Consider the following 20,037-nt stretch of genomic DNA (forward strand, 5'->3'; position numbering starts at 1 on the left):
TCTTGGAAGAGGAAGAGCCCTGAAGGAACAACTGGAAATCAGTAATCCATTTTCCCTGACAAAACACTGGTTCTGCAGCCTCTCTGCCCAACATATTTGTTTCAGAAACTGAAGGTTAAAAACAAGGCCACAAGAAGCCCTCTAGACACAAACAAGATAAATTAAAGTTGCCATCACTGGACAGAATCCATGCAATCTCTTGGCAGACTGCAGAAACAGTTCTAGTTATCTACTAGACAGGGCATTTTTTTCTTCTCCAATCTTAAATGAAAGCTCAGTATTTTAGTTTTACACTGCAAGGGAATGAATTTGTTGAAGCCTAAGTTTTGTTTCAAGTTCAGACTTAAAATCAGGTAACACAAATACAAGCAGACAACCTTAACAACACCAGTCCTAAAAAATGTTGATTACTAAGGAACATGGTGATAAAGACCATTACAGTTCAGAAAACAGGAAGAGAAGGGAGGAAGAAAAAAGTTTACTTCTTGGAATACTATGGAATAAAGTATACTGTTGGAAGTCAAAACACTGTTTTCCCTGGATGTTTAAAACAAAATATGCCTCGACGACCTGCACCACACAGAAGCAAAAAAGGCGCATATATTGTATTTCTAACCCTTGGGTTACTTCATGATTGATTCCCACTTCATATTCTTCCTCTCTTGGGGCTGCAGCATTTCTTGTGTCTGCTACATCTTTGTTGTAAGTCACTTACTAAATAAAATCTCTCATTCATACAAAGTGTCACTTGATCTGAAAATAAAACGTGGAGGAACTGAAGCACTCTTTAACTGGCCATGAACGTGCAGGGAAAAGCTGACACTCAATACAAAGGAATTAATTGAGAGTTTATTCCAGGTGGTTCTCCTCACTGAGTACACAAGTCATCAGAATAATCTATGAAATAGACTTGGACTTTAATGATATGATCTTCTTCTATAATGCATTTTGGTTTTTCCATCTAACAACCTGTTTAAAAAAAATCTGCCAGATGAAATGTTCAGCACAACCTGTGATCTTTACTATTTGTAGAAAATATGAATTAAAAAAGGACACTATCAGTTAATTCTTACTTTAAATGTTTACACTTATAAAATGCTTTGGAAGCTTGAAACTGAAATCCTTTGTGATATTTTTCTTCTTCCTACCTCCCTCTTCCCATCTTAAATGCCTTTATTAGCCCAGGATTATCATAAATGACAGAGTGCAGCTGCTTAAAAACATTAAAGGACCACAAATGGATAAACTGTGTTTTTTTTAAAAAAAGGAAGCTTACATGGATTTTCTTCAAACAAATAAAATGCATAGATGGCTACGGTACTCATCTGTGAACCTTTACAGTGTCCGCTTGAGGTAGCCTTTCTACAGAACAACTAAACAAGCCCCAACGTAATCTAAATCCTTGCATCAAAACCACTATCTCTGAAAGTCCACTCAATTTAACACCACTGGTGATCAACATAATACATTTTAAAAGCTTTGGACAAAACAGCAGATACAGTGGGCATAAATGTTAGTTCTAAATCTGCAGCCCTCAATGTACATTGTACGCACATAAATATCTCAGCTATAATACACATTCCAGATCCATCCCTAAAAGCCATACTATTATGGAAAGCACAGCCATGCTAACTTCAGGATACAAACCATAATTCCACGTCTACAAAAGGAAAGTATAATTAGTGGCAGTTTATTGCCTCATACAAATTTAACCAACATGGCAACCATGCCAAAGGAATTAAAACATTTTCAGGACATATGTACAGACTGTACATTTCAGAAACATCTGAACAATAAAAATGCAAGAACAATCTCGGCATTACAAATTAAACTAAACAAATGGTTTGAAACCGTCAATGCATTGAATGGGTTTACAAAGGCACTTCCCTACCGAAAATAGGAAATGACAATCTGCAGCCTAGAGGGAGGTTGGAGAAGAGTGCTCATCAACTACTGCACAATCTCAACTTTAAGAAAAAATAAGCAGGATTTAATCAAACATTTATAGGATTCAATGTGATCCACTTTTGAAAGAATTCACACAGTCTCATCTTTGTTTTTCTGTTGCTTTTCTTGGCTTTCTCGTTCTGTACTTTGGCTCCTTCGACGATCATGTTTGTCAGAATGGTCCTTGCTATCACTGTGATCATGTTTGTGGGAACGTTCTTTGCTTCTGCTACGCTTCCTAGATTTTTCTTTGCTGGGACTCTGATCTCGTTTTCTGGACTTCTCAACACTATCTGTTCTTCCTCTGCTTCTGCTTCTACTTCTTTTATTTGACTTCTCCTTATTTTCATTTTTATGTTTACTTGATTTTTCTTTGCTCCTGCTTCTGCTGCGCTTACCTGTGTTCCTGCTCCGGCTCCTACTCCTATGCTTTCTTTCCCGGCTTCGACTTCTACTATGCTTTCTCTCTTTTTTGGAATCCCTCTTGTCATCACGGTGTTTCTTCTCATCTTTGTCATCCTTGTGTCTCCTCTCCTCTGTGTCACCCTTACTTTTCCTTTCTTTTGACCTTTCTCTAGATCGATCTTTTTCCCTCTCACTACCTCTTTCCTTATCATAATCTCTCTCTTTTTTCCGACTCCGTTCATTTTCTTTCTCTCTCTCCCTGTCCCTGTCTCTTCTATCTCCTTTCCTGTCACGACTTCGACTCCGGCTTCTGTATCTGTCCCTGCTTCTGCTTCGCCTCCGTTCCAGTGAGCGATCAGTACTTCGGGATCTCCGCCTTTCCTTTTCTCTCTCCTTTGCTTCACGTTCTAATCTCTGCCGTTCTCGTTCTCTTTCTAGTTCTCTATCAAAACTAGATGATCCATGGCCTTCCCGATGGTGACTTCTGCTTCTGGATCTTCTGGGAGACCTCCTGGGACTGATGGATCTTGGTCTTGGAGACCTTTTAAAATAGAAGACATTCTACATGAAACACCTCCTTCAATAGTTAAGAAATCCTCTTTCCAATTTATACTTTACAGACAGAGTTTGTATTTAATCTTAAATAGAAAATATCATCTGATTATTTTAGTCCACTAGCATCCATAAACTGTTGCCTTAAAACCTATTTCAGTGAAAAGACAACACGTTGCTGGTAATAAGTAGTTCGATATTGAACTTTTAACATTAATTTTTAAAATAATGTTTATGTGACCTTGAACGTCTACGTTCTGCATGCCGGTCTATTTCCTCCATCCCCTCCTTGCCATCTTTCTTGATTTTTCTAGGTCTGCTTTTGATTTGCTGGTCAATGGCTTTCTGGACTGGCACAGGAATTCTTGGAAACAACGTGGAAAACCATTCAAGCTTAGTGAGGAAGGAACGAAGCATCTCCCCTATGGTCATAACGCAACCCCCACCTGCCTTCACATCCAGGTCCTGCAAAATACAAGCAAAAAATATCCTGATGGTCAAAAATATTCTTTACTGATTAAAAAAAATATGCTGCTACATTACTGTCCTACTGAAGTCTCATGATTATGAAAGTTTACTTGTCTCATATTCTAATACATTTCCTTAGAGAAATTCAAACTCTGCACCCTTTGGATTTGGCAGAATGTTACAGATAGGGAATGGGACTTAATATATATGCATGCAGGCACATACTAATCCTGCAGCCATCTGGATGGTAAGGGACTGTTGATGAAGAGATTAACACAAAATCCCCTTACACAGTCTGGTTATATGGTATGATTTTGCATTGTATTTTAATGCCACAAAGTTGAGAAGTCCTCTGAAACTACATTTAATACTCCATTTTGTGGATATACAACTGTGTACCATCATACCCAACCCTGTGGCCTAAATCATTTATGAACTACATCATTGCCTATCTAAAAATGATCATAGAAAGACCTCTAGTACAAAATGGCATCCTAACAGAATTGGAAGCAATAGCAAACCAACTGCCATGAAGCAGTGAGGTTTCTAATTTAGAAATATGTAAAAAAATAAATAAATGAACAAATAATTGGAAACGCATAATCCATGATGACCATTGTCTCTGAAAAGGGTCATTACCGCATGAAGGCCTTCTTGCTATGCCCTCTCACAGCTCAGGACATGTTAGTCAGCTATTGTCAGTCCCAAACCTATAGTGCAAGCACACAAGGAAAGTGAGATTTGTTATCTAAACAGGAAGAGAAAATCTGAACGTAAAACTGCTTGCACTCACACACATTTAAGTGTTCAGATATACAGTTTTTCCAAATATAATCGCTGCAGAGATCTAAAGAAGAAAAAGAGGAGTTAAACGTAGCACCTGGAGAGTACGTACAGTTAAACAAAATAAACATAAGAAGCATTCTGAAAAGTAACTGTGTCCTGGGAAGATTTTCACAGCAGCATGACAAAAGATGAACTGCTTCCAGATTTTAAGAACTGGAGGGGAAAAAAAATCCTGTAGGTTTAAATAATTCCATATATGAAAATTTGCTTCATCCTACTGAGTTTGACCAGGACTGGTAAGAAACTTAAGCAGCCCCAAGCAGGTTTTCTACATAACAGAAAGCTACTGATAGCAGCTGGGAAAGAAACACTAATTCCAAAAGCATAGTAGGAGATTTTAAGCAACAAGAAATAAACACATCTTGATACCCAGCATCAGCAAGAACTGAAATGTATAAACTAAAAAATAATGCTTTGAATAATGGACCAGTTAAGACCTGCACAATGCATTGTATTTGTGACTGCTTTACTGTCCTTGAAATTGACTTTTTGTGACCCTGAGAATGAAGCCACCCCAATGCTTCTCATAAATTACAGTCCAACGTTGTGGAGAGGAATTCTTATTAGCTAATCCCAGCTGGGGGAGAAGGACATTACATTGATTCAAGTCCAATTTGTTTCATTTTTGTTAACAATTGACTATAGCATGGGTTTACCTGAAATCACCAGTTGTTTCCTTTGCTCAATGTTTTTGATACTTAGCATGAAATTTTTAAATGTTTAAAATAAATGAAGATGGCAAGTGATCCTTCCTGTTCTAGTCTTAAATTTAGAATGTAATTTCAAACCTGCTCAATAAATCTTAATTGCAGCAGTATGCAGCAGACTGTGTACTCAACTTCATAGCCCAAGAAACCTTACCCACCAGCTCCCTACTGTTTCTCCAAACAGTAAATCAGGACTCGGATACCAAAGGTATTCTCCTATCTGACTGAATAATAATGCAATCTTCTTTACTGAATTTCTTCAGTTAGCAACTCATCCCTTTATCTGCCCCAATAACAAAGACATTAAGATTCCAGAGATAAAGCCACCTTATGCAATAATCAGGCTTTTTGCTTCTTCTCTGAAGAAATCCTGGGTTTAGCTCTTCTAGGACATGAATAATAACCACTGAGATTTCTGGCAGAATTTTCGAAGGTGAATGTTGGTTTCTACCGTTCCCACTCTTTTATGTAACCATCAATTCCCCTATCCCAGTAATAAAGTGATAATACAAATTTAGCACTTGCATGACTTACTACACCTTACCTAAAAGTAACTGATTTTAAAAAACACAGAAGACACATTCACACAGCCTGCTGTCTGCATTCTGATTCAGTACACCTGTTCCACATGGTTTTGCAAATGTGACACAGTAACATCTTACCCAATGAAAAAATCTGTTAGATCTTCAAAATCTAAGAGAAATTACCCAGGTCTCAGCTCAAACCTGTTTCCTGCACCAATTAACATACATATTGTTAATATTACAAGAACTTAACACTGTAACATTCAAACTACAGAAAACCCTGTCGAGCAATGTTTAAGCCTAAAGTAGTAACATGAAAAGAAACAAAAGAAAATAAATTATTACCCTCGCCGACATACCTCTTCATCATCAAGAAAGGATTCAAACCAGTCCCATAGATCTGTAGGAGGCTGTGTGTACCTTTAAGCACAAAAACAATATAAAATTTTAATACAGCTTTCTGCATACTGGATCAGTCATTAGTTGATGATATTGATACTTACCTAATATACATAAATCCAAGAGCCCTAATATACGGGGAGTCCGTATGAGTGATAAGGCCCATCACTTGTTTACGAGTGAGCTTCAGTGTAAATAACTTGTAGAGCAGACAAAAAGCAGTAGACACAATTCCTCCAGTGCCAACACCACGCACCTTTCAAAAGCAGAAAGTTAGGTGAGGATGCAGGAAGTCACAAAGACATTATCCCAAACCTACAAAAGAATATGAGAACTAACACAGCATAAAATCTAAATCTACAAACAAAGCTATGGGGAAAAAGTAACACTACTGACATCCATAGCTTTGGAAGTGAGAAGAATGTATCTACTCTTTGTAATAAGTATTTTATATCAGAGACTGAGCCAACATACAAGCACATTTTATCTATGCTTTGAAACGTTATTTACCAGACAGAAATATTTAAGAAGGCACGTACTTCTACTTACCCCTCCACACATCCCTGTCTGGCCTGCTGTTTTTCTGCTGCCCTTTTCCCATGGTTCAACATGTGTTACCTGAAAGGGTGAGGTGGGGGACAGGAGGAAAGAAAGAAAATTACAATTACAACCTTCATAATGTTTAGGTGACCATACAAGCCTGATTTAACAATGGATATCCTAAACCAATCTTAAAAAACTGTCTTCTAGCAATTTCAAGATGAAGTCTGCTTTGTCATTAAAGCAAAGCACTTGGCTATTTTAATTACCACATTAAGAAATTACAGCCAAAATCGTGAATGAAATTTAAACAAATCCCATAACCCCAAAGAAAACATCCATGCTTATTCTATACTCCACGTTCTTTCAAATACTTTATGACTAAACCCTATCATCACTATTTCCTTGGGTGACTGGACAACTGCCTTTATTTAAACCATCTCCTTACAAGTTAAGTGATAACTGCTGATGACAGCTACAAAAGTCAAAACATACAGTCTCACATTCCTAAGTCTCATTTTTGAAGTAAACTTAACTAGAGATTTATTTTATCTCTTACTAATAGGACAAAAGAAATACGTTTATTAAGGGTAGTATTTTAACATAAAGTCAAAGTTTTTTCTCTTAGACTGCAGGGATGTAAAATTTGTTGAAGACAAATCTTTTGAGATACACTTAGGGATGAGTGCACAAACAAAGTTAATCAACACCATTCATAAAACTTGACAATAAGAGTCATAAACAAGCTCAGAACGACATAGTTGCCTATGCTATTGTTGATATTCTGAAATTCAGAGAAGCAATACCTGGCTCAATGAACAAGTATATTTTCTAAACACATCAACTTAAAATATATGTAAAAGACAAAAATGGTACAACGGTGCTACAGTGGACTGGGAATAAGAGTTCATGCTGTATGGTACTTCACAAATTAAGATTCGTTAACAAAACATGAAATAAAACCAATTCTGTACACAGTCACGTGACATCAGACACACTAACAGTAGAAGTTGCTGAACTGTTTGTTTTGGGTTTTACAGTTGCTGTCTTTACCAAACAGGAAATATGAGAGATGCCAACACTGTAGAATTCAAAATTCACTACGACTTCCTGTACTGTTAGCATGAGAAGTTCATAAATACTACACAAATAATCCTACATATCCCTCTGGTTATACAGTATTGCCTCTCACAGGAAATGAAAAGTATTTTTTAGTCAAAGGATTGAGTATAACATTATCACAAACCTAGTCTTCAACTTTAATTACAGTCAATGTAAACATGCTGGTTTTGACAGGTATCAATTAAAACAAACAACAATACCCTGAAAACAATATTCATTTCAAAAAGAAGTAATTAAAGTTTTGATCCCACTAAGACTGCTTTGCATGCTTAACTTGTTGGAAGTACACAGATGAAATGAAGCTGAGGACATGCACATGGTGTTAAGGTCAGGGATAAAGAAAAAGGAAGTCCTGCACTTCGTAGATACAGAACTGAAACAGGAGCCCAGAATTACAAACGAATTAATTCAAACATCTGGACACAATCCATATCTCCAAAGATGGTGCTTATCACCAGCTGCCTGTCTGACTTACTATCACCCTTCCTCATAATCCAGCACCCAGCATTCTAGTATTTTCTAGAAGAGCCACTTGATTCTTAGACAGACAAATACACTTGAAGATACAGCTGCTATGACAGGTCATTAAAAAAAACCCAACCCAACAACTCATTAAAAAAAAACAAACCAAAACAAAAAAACAACTAACAAAAAAAACCCCCACAGCAATTATTCAGGAATCTTAAAACATGAAGAGAATTCAGATCTTATTAATATCGATGAAGCAGCTGAACCATCAGGTTATCTTCTCCCTCACAGCCATTACTCATGAGTGAGTAAGGGGCTGAGTTTTCTCTTTATTTAGCATGCAGTTTTGAGTCACTAACTGTCAAGTTCAGTAAATAAATCAGATCAACATGCAGGTTTTTAATGGCTTGTGAAAATTCTTCCCAAATTTAAGATAAAACTGAAACTGTGGGTCAAGCAAATGAACTATCCGACCTACTGCTGCTGAGCTCTACCAGCACAAATATGACAAATTGCACCAAATACTTTTTAGCGCACCTGAAGGGGCTCACTTTAAAAATAGAGACAGCTCTCAATGTTTCTGAAAATACATTTCTTTCATAACTTTTTCAGCTCTAAAAATCAATTGCGTAAGTAAACTCTGCTGCTTTCCATTTAGATAGTCATGAGTCTCTCACACATGAAACGCAGTAAATTAACTGGAGAGATACTGCCGACTATATATGTTACACTATGTATTAGGAGAAATAAATAATCAGCTCCAAATGACAGAGCACAGGCAGAGAAAAGCTATCTTTACATGAAAAAACAGTAGCATAAGTAAGTGCAAACTGCCAAAAATCTCAAAATACTGTAGTGGAATTAGTTTTCCCAATTCTGGTGCCTGAAGTAACTTGATTTGGCTTGGATAAATGAGACAAAAAGGCTACCTTTGCTTTTTATTTTATTAATTTCAAATATACTGAAACCCACCAGGTGACACAGTAACATTATCAAGCAAAATGAATTCACCTGAAAAAATACGCCAGTAACAACCAAAACACAGGCGACTAAATGAATTATCTAACCTTGAATTATCTAAATTTTGGTCTCATTATCAGAACAAAGAAAGTTGCTGCGTTGATTAGCATTAATTATGCATACCTCTACCTGGGAGAGTGGCTTGATGGAAGCCTCGGTGCAAAACTGATTCAATCCTGCTAACAAAACAAGAACCGAGACATGGGTGCCCTGATACAGACCATTCATCTCCCCAGCACATCTCACCTAACGGCAAGAGAAGCACTAAAAGGAACTCGTTAAGTTGTAAACTGAGTTACAGAGGAGGCAATCCTAACCTGGAGCTGAGGATGAAGGCCACACGCAGACACCCAGGGTGAGTGACCGCCATGGCTCCCGGGTGGGCACGGGGCGCGCAGGCGGCCCCGCGCGGCGGGAGGGCCGGGCTCGGCGGCGGCACCGATCCGCGCCCTGCCGCCCGCTCCGGCTGAAGGCGCAGCCCTCAGACGGCCATTTCGCCCCCACCGCCCCGGCTGCCCTCTCCGAAACCCATTTACAGCTCGGCAATTCCAAATCCGACGCGGAACACGCCTCTTTGGTGAGGCAGAGAAGGCAGAGCCTCGGATTCCCCCAGCTCAGCAACAGAACCGATACTTACTCCCATCCCTCACCGCAAGATAAGGGGCGAAAAGGCGCGGGCCGCAGCCAAACTGGGCCCGGCGCCAGCGCGGCCCGCGGGCTCACCTTGAAATAGATCTCGTCCACCACTTCGTGGTAGGTCTTGAGCTCGTAGAGCTGCACCTTGAAGTAGGGCGACGACAGGATGTTGGTGAGGATCATAGGGTTCAGGTTCATGGTCTTTTCGTTGCCCCACAGCGGTAGCACGTTGCCCTGCTTGCCCGAGGCCGCCGGCTTGGGGCCCCCGCTCTGCAGAGGCTGCTGCACGGGCGGGACGGCGCCGGGCGGGTGCTGGGCCACCTGCTGCCCCTGGCAGTTCGCCACCGCGGGGCTGTTGTTGGCCATGGCGGGTCGGCGCTCGGGGCAGGCGGGCCGCGCACACGGAGCGGGGCCGGCGGGCGCTGCCTCAGCCCCGACAAGATGGCGGCTGGGGAAGTGACGGCGGCGCCTTCCGGGGCCGCGTCACCGACCCGCGGGGCGCGGCGGGGAAAGGGCGGGGGAGCCGCGGAGCCTTCGCGCGGCCCCGCCCGCCCACAGCGCGGCCGTTTCCGCCCTCGCCTCGCCTGGCCTGGCGGCAGCGCGGGGACCCGACGGGCGGGACATCATTGCCAGGGAAAGCGAGGGGACTCCGTGACCCGGCGGGGGGCAGCTGCTGACACCGTCACACGGAGTTCTGTGGATTAAGCCCCGGAATTTACAAAGTTGAAAAGTGGTCCCTTCGGTCCCTTGTCGGTGGTAATGAGGCCACGGCACAGCTGGCGCTGGCCGCTTCTGCCTCCACAGCAGCAGAGAAGCAAAGAAGTCACAGAATTACTTGGGTTGGAAGGGGACCTTGAGGACCGTCTGTCTGGTTCCAATCCCTGCCATGGGCAGGGACGCCTTCTATTAGACCAGGCTGCTTCAAGCCCAATCCACACTGAACATCCAGAAATGTTCAGTGTGCTGAGTGTGCTGTAGCCCCGGAGGGGGCCACAGCATCTCTTTCATGTTCCCAATCTTCCAAAGATGGGATCTCCAATCAAATGTCATTATTAGAGCAATCAGAAAGGATATCTCTGTGATTATGTTGTTCAGAGTGGAGAATTATAACAGCTGATAATTCTGAAAGTTTTACTTACAGTGATACGTCTCGGGGTGAAGTCTTATGAACTATTAGAACATTGTGTGAATTTGCAATGTGTTACTAATTGAATTTTACTGTTAACTTTACTACTCTTCTTCTCTATACGTTTTTTGTTCTTTTTTGTTCTAAAGAATCCATTATACTGACTTGTAATTAGAATTTCACAGCATACCTCAGAATCCATAGAATTGGAAGCTGCTATGTAAAAGACTTCTATTAATAAACCTTTCTCTGAGGTATAAAAAAAAAACCAAAAAAAACAAACACAAAACTGGCCAGAACTTATAGAATTATCTAGTTGAGATGTAGGTACTAAGTGATAGTTCAGGGTTAAACAATTAGCAGCCAAAAGGAGTAACTATGTGCTCTGTCTAGGCCACAAAACGTAAAATGTTAGCCAAAAGTTGGCATACACATTTCTAGAATATTCTGAAATCTTAAAAGGGCACTGAATTATGCAACTTATCTAACTTTATCCCCCTCACTTCCACCTGAGTCCTGCCTCCTTCTAGGTCCCAGGCCTACACTATATTAATACCAGCCCTGCCCTGTGATTAGCAAACGCTTTGCATGCTGTTAACAGAAGAAATGGGACATTTAGAGCCACGCTTTCCTTTCTACTTTCACCATGTAGTACACAGCTGCCTGCTCACCGAGCGACAAATTTGCCCTAGCGTGGAAAATACTTAATGAAACGCTGCAAAAGATATCGATTTTGGATGTGTGTGCTCTCTGCCGCACTCACCCAGTCAGGGTTAGTTAGTTCACTGTGTATGACAACCAGCGCTTTCCGTCTGTGGCGGAGCACACGCGGCTTTAGACACAGCAGCACCGCAAGGGACTGGCATGAGGAGTGGCGAGATTTTGGGGATATAGTGTAAAAAAGTGGGGACACCGCTCGTGGCTGCCAATCACTTTAAATGACACTGAGGGAGGCTGGCACGGGTCAGTAGAACAGGTGGGCCGCGGAACGCTCGTTGGAGCCCATTTATCGTCTATCACAGAAGCGCCTTAGGGAACACCCCCCGCACTGGGGGCTGCCCATTGCAGCTCCCGGCGCTGCCCGGAGGTGCCGCACCCCCGTAGGGGCGGCCGCTTGTGCCAGGCGGGAGCTCGCCGTGGGAGAGAAGGTGGACGGGAAGCGCGGGGGAGCCTCGGCTAGGGCAGGGGGTGGCTGGGCCGGGGGCAGTGGCTGTCGGGGGCAGTGGATATCGGGGTCGGGAGCCGGCTGGGATCGGGAGCCGGGGCGGCTGAGGAGCCGGCGGGGTCAGGCGGGCGCTGCTGAGGGGAGCCCAGCAGGCCCGCTGAGCTCTGGGGCGGCGGGGGACTGGCCTGAATACCGAGCCGGCTTTTGTGCGTATATATACACAAAAACATATTTTTATTTGTGCGTAAAAGACCTCGTAGAACAATCAAGTTGCGCGCAGGCTTGGCCCAGATGCGTTTGGTTGTAGTGTTTGGTTATGGTCTCTGTCCCGGTGTGCCGGATGGAGAGTGACAGATTATGAAATTTGCCTTTTTGGATTTGTATATGATTTATAGTCGTTTGCATAAGGTTATTTTCATAATTACGTATGGAGAGAACAGCCTAATCGTGCTAATCCCAATGTTTGTCATTCTTTGAATAGAAGTCAGATCAGGTCTGCCCCTGCTTAATTGGGACTCAAACACCCCTGAAAACAATAAACTTTGTAATTGGATGTATTGTGAAGTGCTTCAGAAAATAAGAGTTAACTTTTTGTTTTAGGATTCCCAGAATACTATGGATAAGAACTTCAAAGAAGAGTTTAGGCAAATTATTAAATTTGAACCTCCTTTGTACAAACAACGCTACCAGTTTGTTAAAGATTTAGTGGAGAAGTACAAACCTAAGAAGGTTGGTATGTTTTGTCTCTTTCGGTTATTAACTTGGAAGTAAATTGACACTTGGCATCTCAGGGACACAAACTGCATTAATAACCTGTTGACCTAATTACCAAACAATAGTAGTGAAGGAGTGTTAAAACTGAATGTCCTTAGCAGATACCTTGTGATATGTTGTTTTGCAGGGGTGCATAAAATTAATGTTACTTGACAGGAAGAAGAGAATATTTAAAAAAGAAAATTGCCTTAGATTGTTTTTGAATGTAGTGGGCATTCTGTTTTTAATATAATGCTGCAGAATTTGGTTCAAGTTGCTTTCCTCATAGTGGGGTTTTGCTTTCCAGAGAGTTAGTTCCATGTAGTGTGTCAGGTTTATTTCATCATTTGCATCTCAGATGAGAAGTGACATTGAGAGTGTGGGATTATGTGAGGCTAACTCATCTCCACTTTCTTAAGATCTTGTGACCCCTCTAGCTGTCTTGTTACCTGTGTTCCCCCAATATACCAGAACTTCTGTTTTACTACTCACTGTGAAAAACTAAATTGTTTAAGTAATATTCTGTGTCCTCTTCACTTCCTTCCCAAAAAGATCTTCTCAAGTCTGCAGTGTTTAACCCTTAAAGTGATGTTGATAGGGCATGCAAGAAACTGATGCACCTGCATTACTTATGTGATCATACTTCTGGTAGCTAATAAAAATGTAACCCAGTCTATGATGCCATGGCACTGTAATATGCTTTAAAATAGAACATATTCACCAGTGTTGCATCTGTCTTTAAAGGTTTGGGTTTTCTGATTTAGGATGTGGAAGGGGTGGGAGGGTTTACACAGACAGTAGATAAACTGGGTAGAAACAACTCAGGATTTTCACATGGGGAGCAGCAGTGTGCTTCAGCCTTGACTGAGCCTGAGAAGGAACAGTGGGAGTTGGTTTACATACTCGACTATCTCTTTAGCTTACAGGAAAGACTGCCTGATTATTTGACTTCATGGTCTGAATATCCCCAAAGTTCCCCACTTAAACATTAGACTGAGCTTGTAAACTTGTTTTATGCAGATTCTTTGCTGCTGACTTGGCTGCTGGTGAGCATGTTCTCAGTGTTTTGAGGGAGAACAGCCCAGTGAAAAGCAGTGGTGAATGTGAAAATTGCTGCAGCTTTTGTACTTGAAATCATACTTTTCTGTTGCTCCCGTGGAAGACATTCTCCAGAGTCAGTGGGATGTCCTACATGTACTTGTTTATAGCTGTAGTAACAAAAGGTTAATTCTTTTTAAAATATCTTGCAGGATCTTCATATACATTTTTTTAAAAAGAATTTTCAAATCTGCATCTATCCTGCTTGCTTACAGCTGTAAATTTTAATTACGATTCTGAAATGCTTTGTATTAAAAAGTTATTTTGATAAGTATGGAATTTTTATTTTATGCAAGTCTTTGAAATTACTTAATACTATAATTTTAATTTTAATTTTTTAATATGTAATTTACAGGTGGCAGATTTAGGATGTGCTGATTGCAGCCTTCTCTGGATGCTGAAATTCTGCAGTTGCATTGAAGTGTTAGCTGGGCTAGATATCTGTGCAAATGTAATGAAAGAGAAAATGTAAGCTCTTTGGTTGCTTTGAGGTTTGTGTTTGTCTTTACCTAGTGGTGTGGTGGGTTCACCTGGCTGGAGCCAGGAGCTCACCAAAAGCTGCTCTGTCATTCCCCCTGCTTGCAGAGGCCTCAGGGTGTGCACATCTGAGAAATGCACTGTTTGTAAAGGCACTAGTGCATGGTGTTAGGAATATCTATGTATGCTTATATGTGACATTATTGTCTTCAGAAGGATCAGTTTTGATCTTTTTGAGATGTAAATGGGACTTTAGTCACCAAGGTGGGGACTTGTTTATCATTTTGAAATAGGAAGGTTAGCTCAGTGTGTGGGGTCTGGTTAAGAACCTGTCTAAAATGAGAGGTTTATGTGATCTTTGAAGCGTTGGTCCAAGGGATGAATGTAGATTTACTGAAAGCAGATTAACACAGTTTCAGTGAGTCTGTAGGATCTGGATGTTTTCTCTCACTCTTTCTCAAGAATGAGGAGAAGTAACCTTTTATATGTAATATTTATTCTGTGTTTTGTCTAATGCTGTACTTCAGAATGAAATTTGCACATGTACTTGGTTTCTCAGTGTATTTTACTTGGGAAAAATAGGGAATATGCTTGGCCAAAACTCCCCCCAAAACCCTGCAAAGCTTGTCCAAACCAGACTTACTGTGTATCTGGAATTTAACTATTATCAGAATTTATAAGTGGTTTTCCAGGTGATTTGAGAATATAATGGAAATTTTTGTAAACAAAGGACAGTTTCTGCATTAACTTCTGCTCTTTCTGTCCTATGATAGGTAGTTAGAAGAAGTGTTTGTATTGCATATTCTTTGTTATATCCATGTCAAGTAAACCTTTTTGAAATTCATGAGGTATCTATGCAGGGTGTTAGCTAGTTCATTTTCATGCACTATTTATCTCATCTTAAGGTGCTTCCTGTAACATATTTTTAATACTTTTGTAGGCATACATTGTCTCCTCTTCCTGTTGATTATTTGCAGCCATCTGAAAGATCCCTAACTGTTACCTTGCATCATGGTTCAGTTGCCCACAAAGATCCTTGCATGCTTGGTTTTGACTTGGTGACGTGTATTGAACTGTGAGTATCAGCACAATACAGAATGGTTTTTTTAGAGTTCAGTTTGGAATTTTGTCCTTGCTCCAAACAGACTTGATCAAACCTTTCAAGCAGAGGAGTATAAGTAGAAAAGTAGAAAGTAGAAGAGTGGCTGCTAACTTGTGTTTAAATTAATCATGCTAAGTAATTTAGGTAGTGCTTATGGCAGGAAGAGCATACTGAGGAAAAAGTACAAAATGCAAGAGGAGATTTGCTCAGAGAAAATCCCCTGTGCTGCTACTTGGCCACAGTGCCAGTGCTCATATTGCAGAGATAGGTGTAAAATTTTAAGTTACAAATAGGGGTTTGGGGTTCTTTTGACTGGTTGTTAAGATTATAGTAGTGTGTTTTTAAACAAAGACATCAACTTACTCTTTTCAGAATAGAACACCTGGAAGAATCAGAGCTGAAGAAGTTTCCTGAAGTGGTGTTTGGTTTCATGGCTCCGAGCATAGTTGTGATCAGCACTCCAAATTCTGAATTCAACTGTTTGCTTCCAAGAGTGGTGTTATACAGGCATCCAGACCACAAATTCGAGTGGAGCCAAGCAGAGTTTCAAAGCTGGTAAGGTACTGAACATCATATGCTGGGTGCACATGATGCAGCTCTGAGTGCCCAGTAGTGTGAATGGCTGTGCATTTTCAGAAAGGTTCATTTATGTGGTTTTCTGTCAGTGAAGTGTCACCTCCTGCTTTGGTGATCTCTTTGCTGTTGAGAGCAGTTAAGCATTTTCTGTGAATTTTGTATTTTATGATGGTGGTTAAATTGGCTTTTACTTTAACTGCTGTGCAAAAAAAGATTTAAAACTTTTACTTACTCTTTATAGATCTTTATGACAATTAACACATCTGAAATATAAGGTATCAATCAATATTTTTGCCTAATACCCTGCTATAGAAAATCTTCATAAAATCCAAGGAATGGGCTTGCTTTATATGGTGTGTAATCAAAGCACTCAGTAAGAGTATGCAAGCAGATTTATCAGATAGCCACAGCATGTTGAACACACAGGATAGTTTAATGGATCATGGCACAATGAGGGATTTAATGCAGATCATATGTGCATGACAGAGGGTTATATGAGATCTATCTTACCCTTAATATCAGGAATGTAATAAAAATAAGACAAAGAGACAATAGGATGCTCTGATAGCATTCAGCTGTCAAGCAGTTGTGGAAGAAAATACATGGTACAGTAAAGAATGCCATACCTCAGTAGCCAACTCTTGGTGTAGCTGTCCTGGAAATTTTGCCCCTTGTTTCTGCCATACACTTTAAAGTATCCAGTGATTTTTGAGTAAATGGTTTTGCAAAGCTGGAAGCATGTATTTTTTCCTACATAACAATACTAAAACCTGCCTGTAATTAGCTACCTTAGAATACCTTAGAGAAAATTTCTGTGACTTCAAGTATATTTAGATTTTGCTTTTAGATAGATATGAATTTAAAATATTGGTATCACTGAAGAAATGTGGGCATTTTCTGAGCTGTAAACATGAGAAAGCCTTTGTGTTGTGAAATAGAAATATTACATTATTCTCTAAAATACATGAGATATTAATTTATTTTTCTTCTTTTCCATGGAGAATAGTGCAGGTAGGTAGCACAGTTTTGGTTTCCTGCCCCATTTGTTCACACTGGCTGATGATACAAGATACTTTTCATTTAGGTGTTATATAGACTGTTGTAACCTTGATTAGGTAGATTTTAGTCTTTCTATATTTACAGCAAACCACACTTTCTCTATTAACTGGTCTCTTGTGGTTTAAAGGTGTGTATGTTTTCCATGGGTTCTTCTCAAATAAACTTGTTCTTGAAAATCATTGTATAGCTGACTTCCAGGCTGGTGAGTAAGCAGCTGTGAGCATTAACATTGATGCACATTTTGTAGAAGAAACAGTAATGTTTGGGTGGCTAAATTACTGATACTAAATGATTCAGATTATGGTAAGCATCTTACAGCTCTGGTACAACAAGATGTGACAGTGCTTATCTTCAGGCCTGGGAGTATTGTTGGAGAAATGATGTTCAAGCCTTTGCAGCCTTAGAGTCTTGATTCTCCTTAAGAATGGCTCTTTATCACATGGAAAGATGAATATTTCATATGATTGGAATAATTGGTCTTTCTTAGGGCTCTAGAGACTGCTAGATGCTATGATTACTCAGTGGAATTTACTGGTGTCGGGCACCCACCAACAGGAATGGAGAAGGTTGGGTTTTGTACCCAAATAGGTGTGTTTTTTAGAAAATACCCTCAAAGTGCTGAATCTGTTCAGTCTGAGAAACCCATGGAAGCAGTTTACAAAACAGTAAGTATTGTTTTCTTCCTTTAGAGGTGTGAATAAAGAGTAAAGTTGCCTATGACTGCCTGTGGGGTTGTTACCAGGAAATACTGCTGATAATCACAGCAAGACAGTCTCAGTCTCTGTGTTTGCAGTTGTACAGAGGCCTTAAACTTTTAGGGTACTTGCTAAATAACAATATGGATAATCATTCTTATCTTAAAACATACCTATCCTTGCAATGAAATTGTTCCTTTCTGCCAGCTATTTTTCCTCTAGTCATTAAATTTATTTATTTATTATGTGGCTGTTGGCAATGACACAGATTTTTCAGATACATAAAAAATTTTAAAAAAACCTGTCTTGATAAATGTGACCTGAACTGAAACGTAAAGTTGTGTTATGGCTTTATCTTTTATTGCTTCCAAGCTATAAAAAACATTTGTAATTCCTGTATTGGAAATTTCTATGCATGTGAAATGTCATCTGTCATCTATTGCCCTTAACAGATTAATGAAATAGTCTTTAATGCTCACCAGACTTGGAAATACATCTAGGTGATGGACATGTACTAGAAATTGCTTTCATTAGCTCCTGTTATAGGGTCATTTTGCAGAGTTTTGACATGGGTATCCTTTGAGATTAAACAAGAGTGTTAATTTTGTGTGTTTCTTATCAAATTAATTTTTATAAGGTAACTAATTTATAGGAATAATTCAACATTTCAAGGTGTAATTGGAAAGTAAGAAATAATTATAGACAGTGGAACTTCATTGGTACAAAACACCTCATATAACCTGGTGGGAATGAGATTGCCTGCTTAGTTTCCTTAATAGCCTTGGACTATAGCTCAGTAACACACTACAGTTCCCCAGATTTTGATGTCACAATTTATTTTTAGCATTCCTTACAGCTGTGAGAGCATATTTAATGTTTGACTCTGAAAACAATAAATGACATGATGCAGTCTTGGTTTCCAGATGGCAATTCAGAACTAGTTTAGAATCTCCATCACTATAAAACTGTCCCCAGAACTCCATAATGTGAGAAGTAAGAAAATTATTAAAAGAGGTGAAGAATTGCAGGGCTTTACCTTGCCTGATCTAGAAGTGTATCTTGCAGGTATTGCCTGTTGGGTTTTGGGGTGTTTGTTTAAGTTCAGTTAACTGCCAGTGTAGTTGTAATAAAGAAAACCAGCTCATATTGCCTAGTTTTTGTTACCTGAAACTGTTTAATAAGCGAAACAGGATTGAATGAAAAATTATATTCCCATTTTAGCAGCTTTTTTGGACAGCAGATGTTAAAATCTGAGCTTGTGATAGTGATAAACATTTTATGTTTTCTTGTATATTGTAAAGGTCTTCAAAGCAGTGTACCCAAGTCTAAAAGATGAGAAGTACTTGCAGAATGCAGTGATCAGTGAAGTTATTTTCACAGCCCAAATCATTAAGCACCGTTTAATGTCAAAACGTCAGGAGTACAGTGATGATCCTGAGAGAAAATCCAAATTCCAACTTCCAATGGACTATTTTTCTGACTATCTTGGAAAAGTGGTTGTTGAAAAAAACATGGAACCATTTGTCAGTGGAAATGAGGTTTACATACCTCTCAGAACAATCTTTTCTTTTCCCAAAGTGAATCGACTTTGTGGTACCTTTGAGAAGTTATGCAAGCTTATTGCAGGCAAGGTCACACTGAGCAGTGATGGTTCTGCTGTGATGTTCAATATTGAACATGAAAATGAAGAGAATTAGATCAGATTTCTCAAACCAACTTCAGGTGAAGTAATGAAAGTGGTTTTTTTAGAAGCTGTCAAATGGTATGTTCTGTATGCTAACTAGAGCACAAAAGCTTTTCTAACCTTCCATCAGTGGTAGTTATCTGTCAGCACCTCTCACTGAGTGAAGGTGAGTGCTTCTGACAAAGGTAACAGTAACTCATAGGGGTTTCAAGTGAGTATCAGGGGCTAAAAGGAAAGAATTTATTCCCAAGAAGAAAATGAAGTAAATCTGTTTGCTTTCTATTGCTTTATTGTAGCCATCATTACTATATGATTTCTGGTAGTGTCTTGTTAGTATCAAGGATAGTTTGTTTTACCATCTACTGTGTTGTGCTGAATAATGTGAGTCATTCATAAGTTTAGGGCAAGTTTTTTCTTAATTTCTTTAAAATTTATAGATGCCTTTTTCAAGATGAGTACATACTCAGCCTTGATGAAAACCAAATGTTGTTCCCGCTGAATTGAAATATGAAACTGGCATATTTGTTCTGTTTTTGAAAGAATATTAAAAAAATTAAAGAACTGCAGTAATTGTGAATGCTAACCTATCTCTGGTGTAGTTGAAAAATTTTCTGTGTTTTCATGTGCAGCTTTTGTTCAAAACTGTAAAATCCAAATAGAGTAGATGG

The 20,037-nt window shown here is 39.7% G+C and overlaps 2 protein-coding genes across 2 annotated transcripts; one reads left to right on the forward strand and one right to left on the reverse strand.

The window, feature by feature from the left end:
- Positions 1-829: 829 nt before the first annotated feature.
- On the reverse strand, positions 830-10,046 carry PRPF38B (pre-mRNA processing factor 38B). Its single transcript, XM_058030156.1, has 6 exons — positions 9,722-10,046; positions 6,398-6,466; positions 5,953-6,104; positions 5,809-5,869; positions 3,146-3,369; positions 830-2,893 (listed from the first exon to the last, which is right to left on the reverse strand). The coding sequence occupies exons 1-6, from the start codon at positions 9,998-10,000 to the stop codon at positions 2,038-2,040; spliced, it is 1,641 nt and encodes a 546-aa protein (XP_057886139.1). The 5' UTR covers positions 10,001-10,046; the 3' UTR covers positions 830-2,037.
- A 2,494-nt stretch (positions 10,047-12,540) lies between these two features.
- HENMT1 (HEN methyltransferase 1) lies at positions 12,541-19,382 on the forward strand. Its single transcript, XM_058030532.1, has 6 exons — positions 12,541-12,654; positions 14,132-14,244; positions 15,194-15,328; positions 15,728-15,910; positions 17,478-17,655; positions 18,987-19,382. Exons 1-6 carry the CDS (start codon positions 12,541-12,543, stop codon positions 19,380-19,382), a joined length of 1,119 nt encoding a protein of 372 aa, XP_057886515.1.
- Positions 19,383-20,037: the final 655 nt, after the last annotated feature.

The sequence above is a fragment of the Melospiza georgiana genome, chromosome 9, assembly GCF_028018845.1.
Source record: "Melospiza georgiana isolate bMelGeo1 chromosome 9, bMelGeo1.pri, whole genome shotgun sequence".
In the NCBI taxonomy this organism is placed as follows: Eukaryota; Metazoa; Chordata; class Aves; order Passeriformes; family Passerellidae; genus Melospiza; species Melospiza georgiana.

Bases quoted from the DNA above. Each gene is read 5' to 3' on its own strand.
- PRPF38B (XM_058030156.1), bottom strand. From the start codon at position 10,000: ATGGCCAACAACAGCCCCGCGGTGGCGAACTGCCAGGGGCAGCAGGTG. The intron at 5,870-5,952 runs GTAAGTATCAAT...TTGTGCTTAAAG, and splicing joins CTTGGATTTATGTATATTAG to GTACACACAGCCTCCTACAG. The intron at 2,894-3,145 runs GTCACATAAACA...CTATTTTAAAAG, and splicing joins GCAGAACGTAGACGTTCAAG to GTCTCCAAGACCAAGATCCA.
- HENMT1 (XM_058030532.1), top strand. From the start codon at position 12,541: ATGGATAAGAACTTCAAAGAAGAGTTTAGGCAAATTATTAAATTTGAA. The intron at 12,655-14,131 runs GTTGGTATGTTT...TGTAATTTACAG, and splicing joins AGAAGTACAAACCTAAGAAG to GTGGCAGATTTAGGATGTGC. The intron at 15,329-15,727 runs GTGAGTATCAGC...TACTCTTTTCAG, and splicing joins TTGGTGACGTGTATTGAACT to AATAGAACACCTGGAAGAAT.